This window comes from Streptopelia decaocto (genome assembly GCF_964273445.1).
Source record: "Streptopelia decaocto genome assembly, chromosome: 10".
Classification (NCBI taxonomy): Eukaryota; Metazoa; Chordata; class Aves; order Columbiformes; family Columbidae; genus Streptopelia; species Streptopelia decaocto.
In genome coordinates, this window is record NC_138665.1 from 5,849,037 (window position 1) to 5,867,501 (window position 18,465).

Genomic DNA, 18,465 nt, shown 5'->3' on the forward strand with positions numbered 1-18,465 from the left:
GAACAATACATGCCAGGCTGGAGCCCACACAAAGTACCTTTGGGCTGACATGCTACGTAGATCAGGTCCTTCAGTAGATAGTCATTATTTAATTCTGCTGCTCTACAGATATTCTCTTAGTGCTTTCTGTATTATGACTAGTACATTTCAAAGTATAATACTATATTTTTCTAATTGCTAAACCATCTTCATTTTTTTCCACGAAAGCTGCTGATTGTCTCCCAAATCTTCCATTTCATGAAAAAGTCTTGTTATTTTAAGTGCACATTTTTCCATTCATTTCTTTACAACCATCTTTGCTAAGCTGAAAATTTATGCTGAGTTTGAGTTAAATAAAATCAATATGTTAAAGAAGAATATAAATATATTCACAAAGCCAAAATCTAGCTATAAAAACATGTCTCCATGACATTTCACTTGCCATTGGGCAAAACTGGTTCATTTTGGCATGACAAAATTTAACACCTCTTCTGCTTGCTTTTTTGTTACTCAGACCACGCTATAAATAGGTACAAGGACACCAGTTGATGACTAGAGAACAGCATTCTATTTAATCACAATATATACATCCAAAACAGGAATGACAAAGCCGCATTTCGAAATGCGTTCACAACGCCACTCTGCCACGGTTGATGTGCCGGACGCAACGTTTCTGCAAGCGACCGGCACAAAGGCAGTTCCAGCCAGGGGCACCAAGCGAAGGGAAACCCCAAGGGGCAGGAGCCCCCCAGGCAGTTTGTTCACTCCCCACTTACCTCTCCCACCAGCTCACAACTCCTGCGCTCCAGCGTTGTTCCGACCTTTCTCTCCTGACCCGTCACACCAGGCTAACGTGACTCTGTTTCCTACATCACTGTAGGAAATGTTTTGCACACACAAGGCATTTCAAAGGTGCAATTAGGCCCATTAGCAACGTAACCGTATTTTACATTTGGGCAAGCACGTCAGTTTATATTGCACCGAAACGGTCCTTTCACAGAGAAACTTGCCTGAGGTCACTGGGGAAGCCGGTGGGGAAAACAGCCCCTTGTGGCAAAATCCCACTAGTTGCAGGACCACCACTCCTCTCTTTCATATTAAAGCAGAAATAAATTAATATATTGAATTCCTCACTGTTATCCTCCTCAGGTTCCTTCATTTTCTGCTTCAAATAGTCCTTTCTTTCTTTAGATTCACCTTGGATCTCAATTTTCCTCATGTTAGAGACGTGTTATCACCAGCAAAGCTCCCATTCTCAGACTGTGCTGCTGGTGAGTTGGAGCAATTCTACATCAAGTACAAAGTGTACCACTTGCAGGGGAATATGAATAATACCATACTGCTGCTTTAGTACAACTACAACTCTGCACAGAAAAAAAATATGGCACAAGAAACAGTAAAAAAAAATAATCTATTATCTCCTTTTCCTTCTGCCAGTGTTCCCAGAGCTTAATGGAATTCAAAGGTACTGGATATAAATGATTAAATAAAAAAGCAAATGATGTTTCTTCTTGGTCAAAATCAAGTATAGCATCAGTTTGGCATCCTCCATGTCCTCTGTCAGGGAATTAATTAGTACTTAACATTTAACATCTCCAAAGTGCTGTTCAGCAATTGCCTTATTAACCTGGCATTTCCCAGCCACGTGGCTGGTCTCTGTCACCTCAGCGCAGGAAGCTTCCTAATTCTAACGAACACGTTCAGCCATTCTATGGCACGAGCGGTAGGTTATTTCAGTTTTTTCCTCCCTGCCAGCGAGCGCAGTGGCAGCAATCCCTCGATCCATTCATTGGAAGCCGACATCATCTCCTGCCAAAAGGCCACCTCCTCTTGCGTGGAGTCCATCCAGTCCACAGAGATGCCATAGCTCAAACCTGTCAAGAACAAGAAAACCACAACACTGAGAGCTACTCCATGCACAAATACTCCATGGGGTGTAACTGTTGCAGGCAGTATCTTAACATAAAAGGTGCTGACTCCCCTTCAGCAAGCTGCACCCTAATCACCTCCTGTTCTGCTCATGGCCTCCATTTTACACCAGTGTTCAGAATGAAGTCAATGGAAAAACCACAATATGCAAGAACCCAAAAGATAACCTGCCAAGGAAAATAACACTGGGCTCAAGCCCTTTCTGTATCTTTCAGAATGGTAAAGAAGGTCTAAAAGGCTTGGGTTTCCCTTGAAAAGATCTTCTTGTGGACAAGGTGGGGTATTTGTCAAAATTATCTTGCTCTACACTTCATCTGTATAGGAATCAAACATATGATAGTGGAAACGTGTGTACAGATCACAGCTTATCTTGTAGTTGGTATTTTTACATCTTGATTCTTCTTCTTCTTGTGACTTCCACTGAATAGATAACAGCCCTCCGGGTGACAGGTTAGAGATTGAAAACAGAGATTACACAAGCAAATACAATAAATATATGTGTACCTGCAAGGCAGACCTCCCAGTTGTTATGAGCCTTTTCCTGATACCCTCAAGGAACAGATATCCTTTAGTGCAATGTTCTGACATCTTTCATTTGCCTTTCACATCTCAGAGAGTCCTCTTGCTTAACAATAAATAGTTTAGAAAACCTTGGATATCACACTTATAAAAATCCGAAGATGAACATGCTATCTGTTAAAGCCTGGGTGCGGGCTACACTGAAAGCTAGGATAGAATGTTTAGAGAGGGACAAACCTCCATGATGGACAGCTGGACAAGGGCAGATGGTCCCATCTGCTTTTACAATTTTGTCTTAAAACTATTGGAATTTTCCTAACTTCAAGGATAAGTAAACCCATTGAAGCAGGACACTTTCAGCTAAGCACAGGTTTAAGTCCTTCTCTGAACTGGAATCTCATGCCATCAACTCCCAGAGACAGTGACTGTCTCCCAGTGGAGCAAATGGCACCTCTGCTGAGGTCTTCCAGCATTACACCGTCTAAATAAAAACAAAACCAGACCAATAACACCTTAGTCTACAGCCAGACAACTCCATTCTCCCAGTTTGTGATTTAATTCCAGATGGTGTACCCTCGGTACTGATTACCTACCCTATCAACTACTGTAGTGCACCCCGTTTTTCAAATATGAGTTACTCCTGCTACCAAAGCATTTGAAGGGAGGAGGTGATGTGGACAGAGTCACCAGGTGGTGCTGTCCCACATGGCATTCCAGTTGTCTTCATCTGAGCACTCTTCCCTGGGAGAAGCAGCAATATAATGCTGATTTGTAACACTGTCTGTTTTCCTGTAACAGCAGGAAAACTCTCCGATGGACCGAGGAGATTCCAGAGTTTTGTCGCACCTCAGCGCTGACGTTGGCAGAAAATGTGGGAAGAGAGGGTTGCTGTCATGTTACCAGGGCCCCCTCCATCCCGACACAGCACAAGTACCAAGAGTCTCACTAATTACTGAGAGTTTCCATCAGGAAAATGCTTTGCAACTTCCCATTATATCTTGTGGCTCAGCGACATGTTAACACTATTTATTTAACGCAAAGGAAACCACTTACCTGTCCCGAGGCCCAGCCTGATTCCTCCGAGGAAATGGTTGGTAAGTTTTTCATGATCCCACACAGTCAATTCAACACAGGCATCCTTTAGGTCCTCAGTATGAAAGCCATCATATACAATAGTGTGATTGAAAACAGGGTTTGTGTCTCTTTTGATGATTCGGGTCTTTTGGTAACTCTTCTTACTGGTGTCTGGAAGCACATAGCTTTGGGAAGAGGAAAAATACAGCATGTCGTACAGAGTATCAACTGAGATTTGAATGGTTCCTACGAAGTTCCTCAGTCTAAACAATCCTCAGTTCTGAAGAAAGGAAGAACTGGGTCTCAACATAAGAATCTATGTAGATTTAATGGAAAATGTTAATAATTCACAGATTTAACTTCAAGAAAATCCATTTTAAAAGGAAACATTTTCAGAAAGGAAGCTACTTGCTTAAAATTTCACATTAAAAAATGGACATTACTTTCACATATTTCTATTTTCATAAATTTTCATCACTAAGAGGACATTTTAAAATGGTTAGCTAAGCTTCCTGAGCAGCAAATCCTTCTGCAGGAGAACTCTATACGGATTTAAAATATACAAAAAACATGGTGAGCACTTCTAAGTACTGAAAATATCTCAAAATCTCCTTAAAAGAGTTTTAATTTTCTGGAATATTTGCAGCACCTTTTCCCATGTAAGAGGAGAACTGATGTTGCGCGCTGCAGAAAACATGCACATACTAAATTCTGGAAAAGATCAAAGCAGAATCCAACTGTATGATAGTTCTGATGAGCCCATAACAAATTCTCAAAATTCGCATGCAAGCCCATATCAAGGCAAAATTCGCAACTTCACGTTAAAACCCTGTGCTGAGGTGCAGGCCCCACATATTCCTTTCACTCTGATGTTATTGAGGTAAATCACTGAGTGAGTCACAGACAGTGATTGACCAAAAGCTTTATCACAGTAAGGATTCTCCTAATTTAGCCACGAGTGAATAACAAGGGCAATGCTCCTCTGTAGAGCCCAAAGCAACAGGAAAGGCTTTACAGTATGGAGGCACGGCTAGGTGAGCCTGAGAAAAGAGAAGAAAACGTACTGTTTGGTGGAGGCACTGCCCCAGGATCAAAGCCAAGACCATGCTCACGCACTCACCATTTCACAAAGGAGTCAACTCCCGAAGGACGCAACTGCAGCAGGTCCTTGACGTCTTTGACCCAAATGTGAACCTCACCAGAGGGAGGATTCTTGGGACCTGCCATTCAGGAGAAAAGAAAAACGATTGTGGCAGACCTTACAGTAGCTAGAATAGCAAAATGACAGGTTTTCGCTCCAGGGACCTGAGGGAGCAGCAACACAACTTCTCTGCCTACTCACTCCCTTGTGAACCCTGTACCCCCGGCTGCCACAGCACTGCTGCCACCCCACCACACTCACAGGAGACCCCTGACACCATGTGCTGATGCTGCTTTGAAACAGGAGAGGAGAAGGAACTGCTGGGCAAACCCAACCTTCCGCCTGCCCCACAGAAAGAGGGGCTGTGTGTTGCCGCTACCACATCCCAGCACCCTACAGTGCCCCCAGTGCTCAAAACAGCAGATGAGCTGGAGGTTGTTGAGCCTTTCCTCTCTCCCAATAAATCCAGATGTGAAAATCAGATGTAGGCTGCAGACAGTGCGATCGGGCACTCCTGGTTGTGCCTATGTGCTGATCTCTAAGATCCTGCTGTAATGAGATTACTCTTTAACCAGCCCTTAAACAGACGAGGCATTGCAAGTTGCATGACTGCACACGGGCAACGGTTCCTAATGCATGAAACACATTTTACCTAGGCTTCCTGGAGGGACGTACTTGATAGACAAATTCATCACTCCTCGATGATCCACACCATTAACAGCTGAGAGGCTCTGAAACAGAAAGAATTACGATTGACTAAATGAGGGATTGTGTAAACATGGCAAGCTTTTGTGATTGGTGGAGGGGCACAAACGGACCCACTCTGATTTTGCATGGCTGGGGCAGCCTGTTCTCAGGGCAGCTCCCCTCTTTGGGCCTTTGTTCTCAAACTCAGTCCTTCAGAACCAAAAGCCTGAGGATTCAGAGTGAGGCTGCCCTGTCAAACATGTCCAGCTGGACATAATTAAGAACCCTAGTTCTGATAGACAAATGTCCTTTATTTTATGGAACAGGATCTAAAATCAGACCTCTGAATCCAGAAGCATGCAGGAATCTGTACAGGCTTTACAAAAAAGTGGCGCCTGAATATTTACCTCTCAAAGCTTGTTCAACTGCATCACCTGGTACTCTGCTGTCTGTTTCTAAGGGATGGTCTTTATGTGAGTAGAGAGGGAGGCAAAGTCATGTCAGAGTTTCTGCTGATCAGTGTCAGATCACATTAATGAAGGTGTCCCTACAGATCAGTCACCAAATAAGACCCAAGAAGGCTGATGTTCAGAGCACTGAATGCTGCACTGACATGTCCAGGGCTTGCGGGTGTTTTACTGCACTTCCCTAGGTACAATTCAGGCTGTTCTGCTCCACCACACCACCCAAAGACCTCAGAGGAGTCAGGAGGAACTTCTGCCATGCCTAAAGGCTCATGGTTGGTCCCAGAAGCAGGATTGCAGCTGAGATGCACTTACTCGGGGCTTCAGTGGGTACCAGTTGAGTTTCCTGTTGCTCCAGTCCCAGCTGGCCAAGTCTATTTCGATCTCTCCCAAGAAACTGTTACGTCCCAGTGGGTCGTTGTGCCAAACAGAGAGATTTAATTTTTGGATCAGCAGTACCATTTTCTCTATTTTATACTGGAGGAAGAAAGAGAAGTCAGGTTGTTCAAGTTTTTCTTCTGTTTCTTTCACAATCCAAAATAAACTACTCAAAAGTTTGAATAATCTCTGACTGAGACACTCAAACCCACTCCACACTTGCACTAAGGGACTGGCCCTGCTCCGAACTCCGCTTTTTTTGTCCTGCAGCAATACTACTACCATGACAAGGCTTTTGCTGAGCACAGGGAAACCTAGCACTCAGTTTCCCACAGGGCAGAACCAATATTTTTTTTAATTATTAACACAGGCCCAGGCATTGTTAAACAATCCTCTAGGCTTTGATGAGTAAGATCAAACGACAAAGTCGTTTCTTACTAGTCTCATGGCTGCGCACCCGGGAAGGGAAGAAGAGCACCCCTTGCTCTGGCTGAAGACAGCTCAGGCTGCAGGTCCCGACCTCACCCAAAGATCACTGTGTGGTTTTGAGAGAGAAATCTTGTGTGCCACACAGACAGCTGCAGAGAAACCTGCAGCGTTGGCAGGAGGAAAAGTCTGGCCAAGAGGGCAGGATCTTTGCAGACCTGGCCCGCTGGAGCTTCCTGCTACAGCACAGGTTTTCAGAGCATGTATTTGTTCTCACCCGTAACACCTCGTTGTAAATGGGATTCACTGTCCTCTTCTTCACTGAAGTTTTCCTCTTACCCATTCTAGCTTTGTCTGGGAGCAGGTAAGTTTTAACATACCTGAAAAAGAAAACAAACTCCAGCTGGATATTGTTCTGTATTGTCAAGCTCCAATAAGTGGGCAGCACTTGTGAATTGTAACATGGGAATAAAAGACCTGGGGTTGGCTCTTTGAAGACGAAACTAATTTAGAGACCCACTAGGATATTAACTTGGCTTGCATGTGAAGTTATAAATCTCACTGGAGATGGGTGGATGCCACCAACATTCAGAACAGGCAGCCATCCAGGCAATATGGGAAGCCAGAAAGGTCATATAGCTATTTTCTGAAATGCCTGTAACTCCAGCATCTCTGTGCATTCAAAATCTGGGTGAAATTAGAGAGGAGGAACAAGGTGGAATGTCTTTAAGTCTCTCTCTCAGGGTTTACTCCCAAGCTCCTTTCCATCATCTTTTAAACTAGAGATCACTAACCCCTGCACAACTACCATTGTGCCCCTAATAGCACGTCTTTACGGACTTTCTTTCCGTATAGATGTGTGGGTTTACTGGAGTGTATTCACCATGGGCAGATCAAGGTTCACATGGATGAAGAGAGAACATATTCCAGTGATAACAGGAACTGTTTTTGTAGTGATCAAAGCTTTCTCAATCTGTTCAAATCTAAGTCTGTAACAACATATTTACTGATGCCAATGGTTCCAGAACCATCAGCTAGGAAAGTCCCAGCAGTAAGCATGCACCAGAAGTCTGAAGGAAGGAGGAAACCATGACATTTTAAAAGAGAAAACATCAGAAAAAACAATCCTCTTGAACACAAAATAAAGTAATGTAGAAGTCACAAGGCACCAAAGCGTCACTCACGGGTCAGATCTGCCTTTCTTTTCATCCACAACAGCCAAGTCCTTGCACTGGGACACATGAACCTGGAACTCCCGGTTCTTCTCGTCATAGTCTAGAGCAAACTCCACGGTACCTTGGGCATCCACACTCCCAAAATCGCCGCTGTAGACACTGAGCACACTGCCACTCACCTGCCAGGAGGAAGAGCAAGGTCAGTGCCAATGTAATCGGCACCGTCCTGACTTGGTTTCTGGACAAAGAATGTGCATTCCCAGAGAAATAATCTGCAATGTCTGTCCTTATGCAGTATTGTGTCCTTGACACAGAAATGGTACACATCTGCAGCTGTGCTCAAAGAAGCAAGAGTCAGAAAACCCAAATAAGGGTCTCACAAGGATGTACTATCCTAGCCCAGAACTTAGAAGCACTATTCTCTGAAATGCTCAATAAATGCAGAAGATTTTTCACTCCTAAATCCCAAAGCTTTGGGAAACAGAGTCAAATATTACTGGGGGAGGTAAACAAGTCTCTTCCCTTTCTCTGTGCTTACAGTACAAACAGCTGCTATCCTGTGCAGAACAGAAACGGATATAACCCGTCCTGAAAAGCCACTGATCCACCAGAGACAGCCTGTGTGCATTTACTTGGCACAAAGGCACGGCAGAATGGTATTTCTACAGGTACAAATCAGGAGCTAGGCACCCAAGAGTCCCTTGCTTTCCCAGAACAGACTGCATTTGCCCATAGGCCTTGGGGTTCTTTTTTGAAGGCTTTGTCTTTCACTGGCAGAAAGCAATGAAGCAAAACCAAAACACATCTCCAGAAAGATGAGAGAATTTTCTATTGCACCAATCACTTATGATTCCTCATGGGAAAACATAAAAGCTAATGCCATTTACAAAGCAAATAATTAACCCTCTATGCACTTTTCTGTGGTAGTCATGAACATTTATCAAAAAACTTTCCTAGGAATTAACCCAATTCTTCTCTGTTTTCCCCTACATCCTCTGGTTCTGAATGTCATTCTATCATAATCAAAATAATCTGCTAAATATCTCCTCCCGGTCCTTAGAGCTGCATTTACCATCCCATCAGGATACTCACCCCAGCAAAGAAGCCTGAGTGAGATTTCCAAGAACACCTGTGTGACTTGGACACAAACAGCTCATTTATGGCTCCCAGACTCTCTAGATTAGCAGGACTCACGTGCCCCAAATTTCAAGGGTTTTTCAACACATTTATCTACATTCATGACCTCTCCTTACCACCTTTGCTTCATATATATTCTTTAAATCTCACATATGCACCTCGGATATACCTGTGAGAGTAATAAAGCGAATTCAAGCACTTTTAAGCAGCACCCCCCCACACTGTTCTAAGGAATCTTTTAAAAATGCCCAACTGAACACACTCAGCTCTTTTCAGCTTTCCTTGGAAGCTGGAGCACTAAATCGCACTTTTGCTCTCCAACTCTTGAGTTCCCTTGAGTCTGTGGATAAAGTGAAGGATGAGCTTGAGAAGGGCACCTGTCTGCAGTCCCAGCTCTTCCAGAGCTGAGCCACAAACATGCCACTTGACAGCTGTGTGCCTCATTTCCCTACCCAGAAACAGGCCCCCTCTCTCCTGCACGCCGCCAGGCTCCAGAGCATCCGCGTTTCGGAGTGGGGACTATCGCTTACTGTGAATCTGTCTAACAATGACTCTGATTTGAGATGGTACCTGGAGACACTTCTTTAATGCAAGTAAGTAATTAACCATCGCCGTTCTTTTAATAATGTACCACGCAGAAACCAACAGGATACTCCGGAGGCCACATCATCAGTACCAGCCTAAACGCAGCATCATCGCATCTGATGGAGAAACACTATCTAGCGAGATGTACGTGTTAAATACCTACCGAGGAGACAGATGCCATGTCGGACGAGTGGCTGCCAACACTAGGCGTCTTTTTGTGCTTGTTAAACTGGAAGCTGATTTCCGAAGCCGTGTCTGATTCAGTCTGCTCAGAAAATAACAAGCATCTTTAAGCTCTGCCGTGTGAGCACTTCGCAACACCACAGCGACAAGCCAATAGCTCAGCAGAGTCCCATTAAGCAGCGATCAGGTTAGGAGAGTGGAGGAGAGCGCAGGGAGTCTCCCCAGAGGCACTCCCTCCGACCGGCAGCCAACGTCATCATTAACTGCCTCCAAACAGAGCTGCAAGCAACCGCCAGGGCTCTTGGATAGGGCACAGAATAGTGTGGTTTGAGACAGAGACCAGGGTTTGAGATAGGAAACCAGGACTCGAGATAGGAAACCAGGGCTCCTCTGGGTTACTGAGGGCTTTTTTCTTAAGGCTTTTCTCATTTAGTTATGACATAACGCAGGCATGCCCTAAAGCAAATACTGTTGGGGCCCAGGAGAAACATTCTCATGAAACCAACTGCCACTGAGGGGATGCTGCAAATGTGATTCCAGCCATTTCTGGCATCTAGCCTACCTCAGACAACAGGAGAGGAGAGGATCTGCTCAGCTCTTTGACTCTTTCAGGTTCAAGAAACTGATGGGGTATCAAATGAGGTTTATTGTATGCTGTAGGTACAAACAAAAAAGGCATCAAGATATCTTGTCAGAATCAGGAAAACATAAGAAAGTCACATTTTTGTTTAAGGGCACAAGGGAAGAGGAAAAGCTTGTGGGAGGCATCAGAGTACCACCTACTTGTCCTGTCTCTCTCGTCTGCCATGGAAGCTGTCCCTCCCCAAGACAAAAACTGCTGTAATACCTAACATCTTAAAGCTATTTTCAATGTGTTTCCATTCGATGTGTGGGAGCGTGCAAACTCCCTCTAGCGGCTAATCTAATTTATTCATTAGCCCAAGGATGTGTTATCTTGTTTGCACCACTTTCTCAGTGCAATTTAATTTAGACTAAAACCATACACGTCTGCCTCCTCGTCAAAGAAACCAAACATGCTCACATTTTCATCTCATAGCACATTGCCCTGTACAAAATAACTCTAAAATATTGATACCTACAATTTCACCTTGCATACACCTCTCAAATACTCTGCTAGACAAAGAGGTGGACAATAGCCTGATATCTAAGCGAAAAGTAATTCAGAAAGCTTCATATCAACTTAGAAAGATGGTTACTTCACTGCTTAAATGTCTAAATAAAACTTCTTCATTCTAGCTTTATCTTTTCTCCATAACTCCCTTGAAAAGGACTGTCTTCATCCCAAAATAACTTGTTTGTAGAAGATATTTGTGCATAAACACGCATGCACATATACACACTTGTTTGGCATGTTGGCCATGATGATACATTCATCAATGCTCAAAATGCCCAAGAGCTTCTTTCCCATTTTCTTTTAATATGACTCACCTTTTGTATCATTTACCATTCTTTTGATAGCTACTATTCTTATTTCCAAACATGAGCCAAGCATTAAATCTAGCCCACTCCACAGACTACTTGTTACACTGCAAACAAGTAGGTGTACCTCTGCAGAGGAGGGTCTCTGAGGATAAATTTTACGGCTTTAAATATGCTTTAATAAAGGGATGCTAAAATCTTGGCTGTCTGTGTAAAGACCACGTCACTGAACAGCAACGCACCTAAGACCTGAAGTCTGGAGCCACCATGCTGTGTGACATATGCTGCCGCTCCACAGGACAGGGCACATGCTTGCCAGGAGGCTACTGGATGGGTGGGGACAGTCCCAGGGCCACGCTGTGTGTCCCACCCTGGGGTGCCTTCACACCGACACGAAGGGGACTCTCCCTCCTCCCAAAACAAAGGGTTGGGTTTACTTAAGCAGGCTCAATCATTTCCTCTAAGCAGCTTTACCCATTCTTGGGCATTGCCTTCCCAGCTGCTCACCTCAGGACTGGCAGCCTTGGCCTTACCGCTTTGCTTTTACACAAGCTCTCTACTGTCCTCTTGGGCTTGCCAGTTTTCACCTTTCGGGGACTTCTATTTGCTTTCTTGGCCACAGAAGCTGCTGCTGCCTCCCTTCAGCCCGCCTTCCTCAGCTGCAGCTTTCTTGAGCTTCTTGATGGCACAGACAGGCTTCTTGGCCATGGGCTTCTTCAGCTTTGCTGCTGCTTGCTTGTTGCCTTCTCCATAGCTTCTCTTGGTTTTTCAGGTGGAAACTGTCACCATAAAGCATGTCCCAGGAGATCAGTCCAGCAAAGGGGGTCTGCTCCGAGCTCAGCAAACCCAGTGAATGCGTGACAGGAGCCTGCGGCAGGACTCACATGCTGGATGCGAGGTCTGGCACCCCCGATCCACCCACTGCCCAGGCTGCCAGGGTCCCCCAGTGCTCCGTGGGGGACGAGGAGAGACGGGCACAAGCTTCTTGCCAACCCTTTGAAGCCTGTGTGTTTTTTTGCTGAAGACACTGAGTAACACACCATCAATCTAGCTGCAGTTGCCTGGCTCTGAATTTAATTTTAGGCACTAGAAGCTCTCTAATTTGATGATGAAACAATATGTCATTTTCCTTGCCTGGTACACACGCAGAAGCACCAGGGATGCGAACATGGGCATAATATATTATCTTCAGGGAATGTAAACCAAAAAGGAGAAAAAAAGATGTTACTCACTCTCTGTGGTTGTGTAAATGTTCACCATGCTCTTTGCAAGATTAATGCTATTTGCTCGGGCCAATGCCTGAGCGGCAGGAGAATGATCCCCATCTTCCTCTGGAATACATGAAAAGCCAAATCAACATGGTAAATAAATAAACACAAACGGGCAGTGTGTCAACAAGCATGTGTGTGTGTGCCCCTCCTGGCTTGTTCACTCTGCTTAGAGCACACTGCAGTTACATTGCACAGGGCTGCCTTCAAATCATCAGTGCACTTTACACTATGATGGGAAACATAAACACTGGATTAACCCAGGCCCTAAAACACACCAGCACTTGCAAAGAGCTTCCTGTGCCACACAGCCATCTGCTAATATAATCCTGAAATGAATGTAATAATCAGGCAAAAACCCCTGAGAAACAGAAGAATGATCTGGTATAGAAAGGAAATATTTATGTTTACCTGAAGCGCAACTCAGGGTTTTCATAGACATGTTACATGATGTAGGAAATAAGCCAAGAAATAATACAGTTAAAAAATAAAAGTCAGTCGAGTCTATGGAAAATCCTCTTAAACAGGTCTTACCCAGGTACATGAGGACAGGAAATTTGGAAAAAGCTCTCTCTTCCTAGGTCTTTACTTGGCAGAGAGCAGAGTTGTGGGCAATCAGAGCCCACATGTAAAACGAACTACAATTAACAATAGCTTTTGCTCATAGTAACAGTCACTACAAGAGCCCATCAAACCCAGAGGAAGAGGATGATGAAGTGTTGATACTATTGACACAATCATGGTTGAGAACATGGTACCAGAACCCAGAGAGATCAGACTCCTTGTTCAGTCCACTTTGGTTGCAGTTTTATATCCAAATTCACTTGTGCATTCCCAATAGACCCAGAATGTCATTTAAGCACTGACAACCAGCCGTTATATCACGGTAGTCTAACAGCCAAGGTATTTGTTAAACACTTTCCTTCACATTTTATTTCTTCTACTTGTGTCAGTCTTATCTCTACCACCAGAAAGGATTCCTCCAGCCCCACACCTGAAGATCGAGTACAGTCCTCCCAGTGAGGGAAATACAGTAAGTTCCTGTGACCTGTTGTAGGCAGTGCTAAAGAAACAGGGCTGTCCCGTGCAGAGGTGCTTGCAGGTAAGGCAGGAGGGCTGGCAGCAGGGAGGAGGGAACGGGGCTCTGACTCCTTTTACACTCGCACTGTGCAACACAAGATTTGTTTCCAGAGCTGTTTGCTAAACGCATTCCACACATGCAAACTCTGCACAAATTGCAATATAGGATAAATAGACAAATGAAGAAAATGTGCAAAATGCAGAAGGGCTAGGGAAGAACACAGGCTTAGGAATGATTCTGTTGGGATTTCACATGGTGCAGTTACAGCCCTCAGTACCTGAGTAAACAGCTGAGTCCATTCCCTGAACGGCTTCTCTCTCTGTAGCTGGTTCACTGGCTGTTGGTTTGTCTGAAGACTCACAGGTTTTCTCCTTAGGTAGCTCTCCATTTATTTCCATGTTGTCATGAGTGCCCAGATTAGATCTTTCCTCTTTCTCACAATCATTTTCACCATCTGTAAGCACAGGCTCGATCAGTATCTGCACACTGTTCGCCAAGGAATTTGTTGTATGCTTGTGCTCTTCTGCCACGATAAGCTCGTTTGTAGGCGTCTCTGGCTCAAACGTGCTGCCAGACACTTCTTTGGTAGGCGACTCGACTTTGACGGAAGGCGCTCGCACAGGCAATCTGGATTTCTTGGAGCAGCGCTGTGCCATCTTCTCTTCCTCCGGCACTGGCAGCTTCCCATTGCTCTCACTCAGCGAGTTATTCCTTGTAACCAGGCCACCTTTGCCCTTGGTGTACGTGGATCTAGGAATGACGGCAACTGAACCCTTCCTTGCAGGGGCCACGTAGCTTGGTTCTTCCTCACTAGAAGACAAGGTTATTGTCCTTTTGTAAGGGGTTCTTGTTTTGGGAAAGACACCAGGTTTTTCTTCACTATTCTGGCCTTGCCCAGGCTGCACGGAGAGTGAGCGGCACAGCTTGAACTGCCTGCTGTCTGCCTCCACCCCGCTCGGGGCCTCCGGCACATTCCCCACCATTGCAGATTCTGCTCCTTTCTCCCAGAAGTTCTTCAAGTTCTTGAAGTGTTCACGATCGAGGCCAAAATCCTCCTCTTTGTTACTCATTGATGAGATTGTATAGTTCCCACCTTGCTTCACAGCCTGGCTGCTTTCCCCCTCTGTGGTCAGTGGTTTGGGACTTGCTGGCAGCTCTCTCTTTGGCAGGCTGCTCTCTGCCAGCCCCATGTGATTCACAAACTGCTCGGATTTGGGGGAAGATCTGCTTGGTTTCCTCTTAATTGGTATCTTGCTGGGAGCAAAAGTTTCTTCAGGTGGAGTTTTTGGACCCACTGTGGTGCCAGCAGATCCATCAACAGCTTCTCCTTCAGCTGTATTGCTGGGCTGAGGCACAGCATCCTCCAAAAGCTTGGTGGGCAATGGAGGCTCTCCGTGACCTACAACAACAACAAATGCTCACAGACTGTCCAACCACATCACATTGTATTTCCCCAGAAGATTTGGGTTGCAGCTTCTCAAAGAGAAGCCAGGGAGAGTTTCCAGAAACCATTAATATATTCCTAATTCTTGCCCATTTTGAGACCCTAGCAAGCCCCCTTCCCTTCGAAGAAAGCCCTGAAAACCCCAGCCCTTCTCTCTGCAACAGGATGCGGAAAAACATCCACTGAGCTCTAAAGGGTTGCTGTGAGTTGGGGATTTGTTCACAGCTTTGCTTTCAGTTTGACAGCTTTCCTACTGGCTATTTGCTATGTACTAAAAATATACTATACATTCAAGGCAGGGAAGAGAAGGTAACTTGGATCTGTGGATTAAGGAGTTGTGAGCCAAGAACTCAGTTTAAAATGTATTGAGAGCCAGAAGGTTTAGTCACTGGATTTCTTTTCTTGGTCTCTGCTGCCTTGGGTGTAATTCATACAAATACTGGCCACCCATTCTTACATGCCATGCTAAGAAACACTCTTTGTCATTCACTTCTACACACACAAAAAAGCACCTTGTCTCTTGGTGTTTGATGTTGAACACCAAAACCACCAATGGCTCACTGAACAAGAACCTTACCTTTTCTAGACATATGCAAGCCGTTTGCTGCAGCCACAAAGGGACTTGTTCCAGTGTCACTCTCTGAGGAAGAGACATCATGTATACTGGATCTCTGAAGGGAAAACAAACCCTATGAGTGTATATCAACCAGCAAGATTGGGAAAATGTATTTTATTTGAGCACAGACACCAAGGCAAGCAGCCTGTGGAGCACCTGCCAGAAGGTACAACCTGTATGAAGGTCCAAGGTATAACAGAACAAAGGGCAGAGGCTGTGCCTGTACTACCTTGTGTGATGCAGACAGTGGGACAGGAAGTCTCAGCTTCGGTTTTGGCAAGATTTTACACTCCTCTGCAGTACCGGGATCAGGTGTGCTGGATCTGTGGGACAAGAGAAATACCTGAGCAAGGAGATCAGTGGTAGTGATGTGCCTGGTAGGGGGATCAGGCGGTCTTCAACATCATCTCAGTTCTGCTCAGCTACTTTGCCACTTTTATCTACGGATCCAGCACAATATAAGGCTGCCCAGAGCCGATACCTTCGTTTATTTTCTCCATTACTGTTTGGAAGGACTGGGGAACACGTTAAATGGCCTGAACTTGGAGTAAGAATGTGTCTCCCACTGCAGTCAGTACAGAGCTTGCTCAATAAAAACAATGGTGTCAACTTCTAGGTTTATTCAGACTTTCCCCTTCTGGGAGGAAACCACAGGAAAAGCCACAGGAAGCAGCAGTGCCAGAAGAGCCCAGGAGCCAGGCAGGAGGGAGATGTGCCTCCATGCTACGGCCCAGGAAGGAACAGGCCAAAGGCGTAACCACATTGATGGAGGATTTAGAAACTACAGGAATGATTATGACAATGATAGTTAGGGCAAAACCAGAAGGAACAGATATAACAGGCAGTTTACTTGACTGTATCTACCATTTTTGGGAGCGTCTAGTGGTAGCTGCTCTCCAGATGGAAAGATTTAATATGGAAATGCATTGTGCTTAGGGTTGAATGAGAAAAACAAAGCAAGCTTTTCAGGACTTAATCAAACCCCCAAAAGACATTATGACTGTTGCTGTGTCAGTAAAGCAGGAGCATCTCAGGCTTGCCCACTCTGGTTCCTTTATTGAGCAATACCCAGTGACTGGCTGCAAGAGGTTTGGAAGTGCTGTCAAGGCCCATATTTAATATTTAACTGGAGCAATTGCCACCTGTGAAGAATGATTCCTCCTTCTGTTGACAAAACATGTAAATCAGATGGGAGCAACAATAAATGAATATGTGAATATTTTAATGGCTTCTCCATAATCCACAAATATTGAGTGAGGTCACTGATTTGCTCAGTGGAGTGCTTTTAGTGGGTGTTTCTGCTCAGTCAGCACAACGTGAAATCCTAACAAGCCTTGATGGAGACGGCTGAGCACTAGACACAAAGGCTGGCACCAGCAGGAAATGGGCAGTTTCCTCAAGCAGGTCATTTTGTTAGTGTTGCTCCATGGCAAAAATTAAACAAATAAAACCATAATTACTTTGAAAAACTAACCAGAATATCCTGACGTTAGAGACAGCTTCCATTTTACTGACCCCTTATCAGATCATGCAGGAAAAGACCTTTTTGTGGTAAGCACATTAGCACTTAGTTATTAGGGGAGGATTGAGATCCTGACAATTCCTGGAAAAAGGATTTTTAAGATATCCTATATAACATATACAGTCTTGGAAACTCAGTTAAAGACCAGGCTTTAATGGGTAGCATTCAGTTTCCATTAGAAGTAGGAGCAGCAGCCAGAGCGTTGCAGGAGCAGCGGTTACCTCTGCTCTCCTGCGCCAGCAGCGAGCTCGGGGCAGGCAGCGCTGGGGCCAGCTTGGCTTTCCAGACCCATCCGGATGTGCTCCTTGGCCTCATCTGTAACACAACACAGACAATCCAGAAATGACATTTATTTAAACTTGTAATTGTCAGTGTGTTTTGTTTGGGGAAAGAAAAGGCTTGTTAAGTGAGCCCCACCAGAGCAAGCCCTGGGGATTTAACAGGAGCTGGCTGACGGGCGGCTCTGCATCAGGGATGCCCTGGGCAGCATCGCCCATGCTCCCCTCGCAGCAGCCGGAGCTCCAGGCCCCGTGGGCTGCCCCATCACTGGAACCCCCTGCAGGACCTTGCCGTGGCTGTCCATGAAGTTAATCCGTACCAGGATTTAAATTCAGCCATTTCCTGTTTTGACTCAAAGTCATCGGATCTTGGCAAACAAAGGAGGCCAATACAGTTAATGAGGAGATCCTTGTTATTTTTACTGGCACAAGGCTCAGCTATGTCTTCTAAGCTCTCAAAGACCCTAAAGAAAAAACAATAGAAGACCATAACCTTTAGAGTAGCCTGCCAGGGTATAAAGTTGCATTAGACATTTTGCTGGCAAGCAGACTTTCTTGCTACTGCAAAATTAAAAGGATTAAACTCTCACACAGCCGAGAAAAGATCTTAGTCTAGTCAACAAGTTCTGCACATATTTATTCACACGCAGCTAGGTCTATTTTAAAGAATAAATCAGTCTATTTTAAAGAATAAATCTACCTGTTACAAAAACTGCCAGATCTGTTTAGGATATATTTTATTACACAACACAACAGAATCAGAGGCTCAAAGGATTCAGATGTGACATTCGATAATATAGCCTCGCTTGTTATCTGGTTAGAAACCTGCACTAAGCCCAAGAGCAGACAGGTCCAATGGACAGGCTGGGATATCCACATCACACCGTGTTGTGTTGTACAGTGAGCAACGTCCCCTCTGCCTCAGACCCCAGGGAGGGAGATGCTCTGGAAGCAGAGGAACCCAACACAGAGCTCCCACGTTTTCCCTCTGCCTGTCACCGTTGAAAAGACCTCGACAACCAAAGACTGCATGTATTTCTCACCTCACATCCAAAGCCATTGCATCATATTTGCTTTTCACTGCCACTTGCCCCTCAGACAGAGCTCCCCCCTCCCGTGGGCAGAGGCAGTGGGAGGTG

General features: G+C 45.0%; 1 protein-coding gene across 2 annotated transcripts in view; it reads right to left on the reverse strand.

Moving 5' to 3' along the window:
- LOC309444195 (synaptotagmin-like protein 2) overlaps positions 1 to 18,465 on the reverse strand; it is a 77,748-nt gene continuing 59,283 nt past the window's right edge. For both annotated transcript variants that reach the window (XM_082061828.1, XM_082061829.1), the window contains 14 exons: positions 17,270 to 17,363; positions 15,756 to 15,849; positions 15,488 to 15,581; positions 13,744 to 14,865; positions 12,350 to 12,448; positions 10,240 to 10,331; positions 9,658 to 9,759; positions 7,782 to 7,951; positions 6,875 to 6,977; positions 6,109 to 6,270; positions 5,295 to 5,373; positions 4,622 to 4,721; positions 3,481 to 3,686; positions 1 to 1,853 (listed from right to left, as the gene is read on the reverse strand). In XM_082061828.1, the coding sequence (XP_081917954.1) occupies positions 1,708 to 1,853; positions 3,481 to 3,686; positions 4,622 to 4,721; positions 5,295 to 5,373; positions 6,109 to 6,270; positions 6,875 to 6,977; positions 7,782 to 7,951; positions 9,658 to 9,759; positions 10,240 to 10,331; positions 12,350 to 12,448; positions 13,744 to 14,865; positions 15,488 to 15,581; positions 15,756 to 15,849; positions 17,270 to 17,363 (2,663 nt within the window). In that variant the 3' untranslated portion in view covers positions 1 to 1,707. The remainder of the gene's footprint in view (positions 1,854 to 3,480; positions 3,687 to 4,621; positions 4,722 to 5,294; positions 5,374 to 6,108; positions 6,271 to 6,874; positions 6,978 to 7,781; positions 7,952 to 9,657; positions 9,760 to 10,239; positions 10,332 to 12,349; positions 12,449 to 13,743; positions 14,866 to 15,487; positions 15,582 to 15,755; positions 15,850 to 17,269; positions 17,364 to 18,465) is intronic.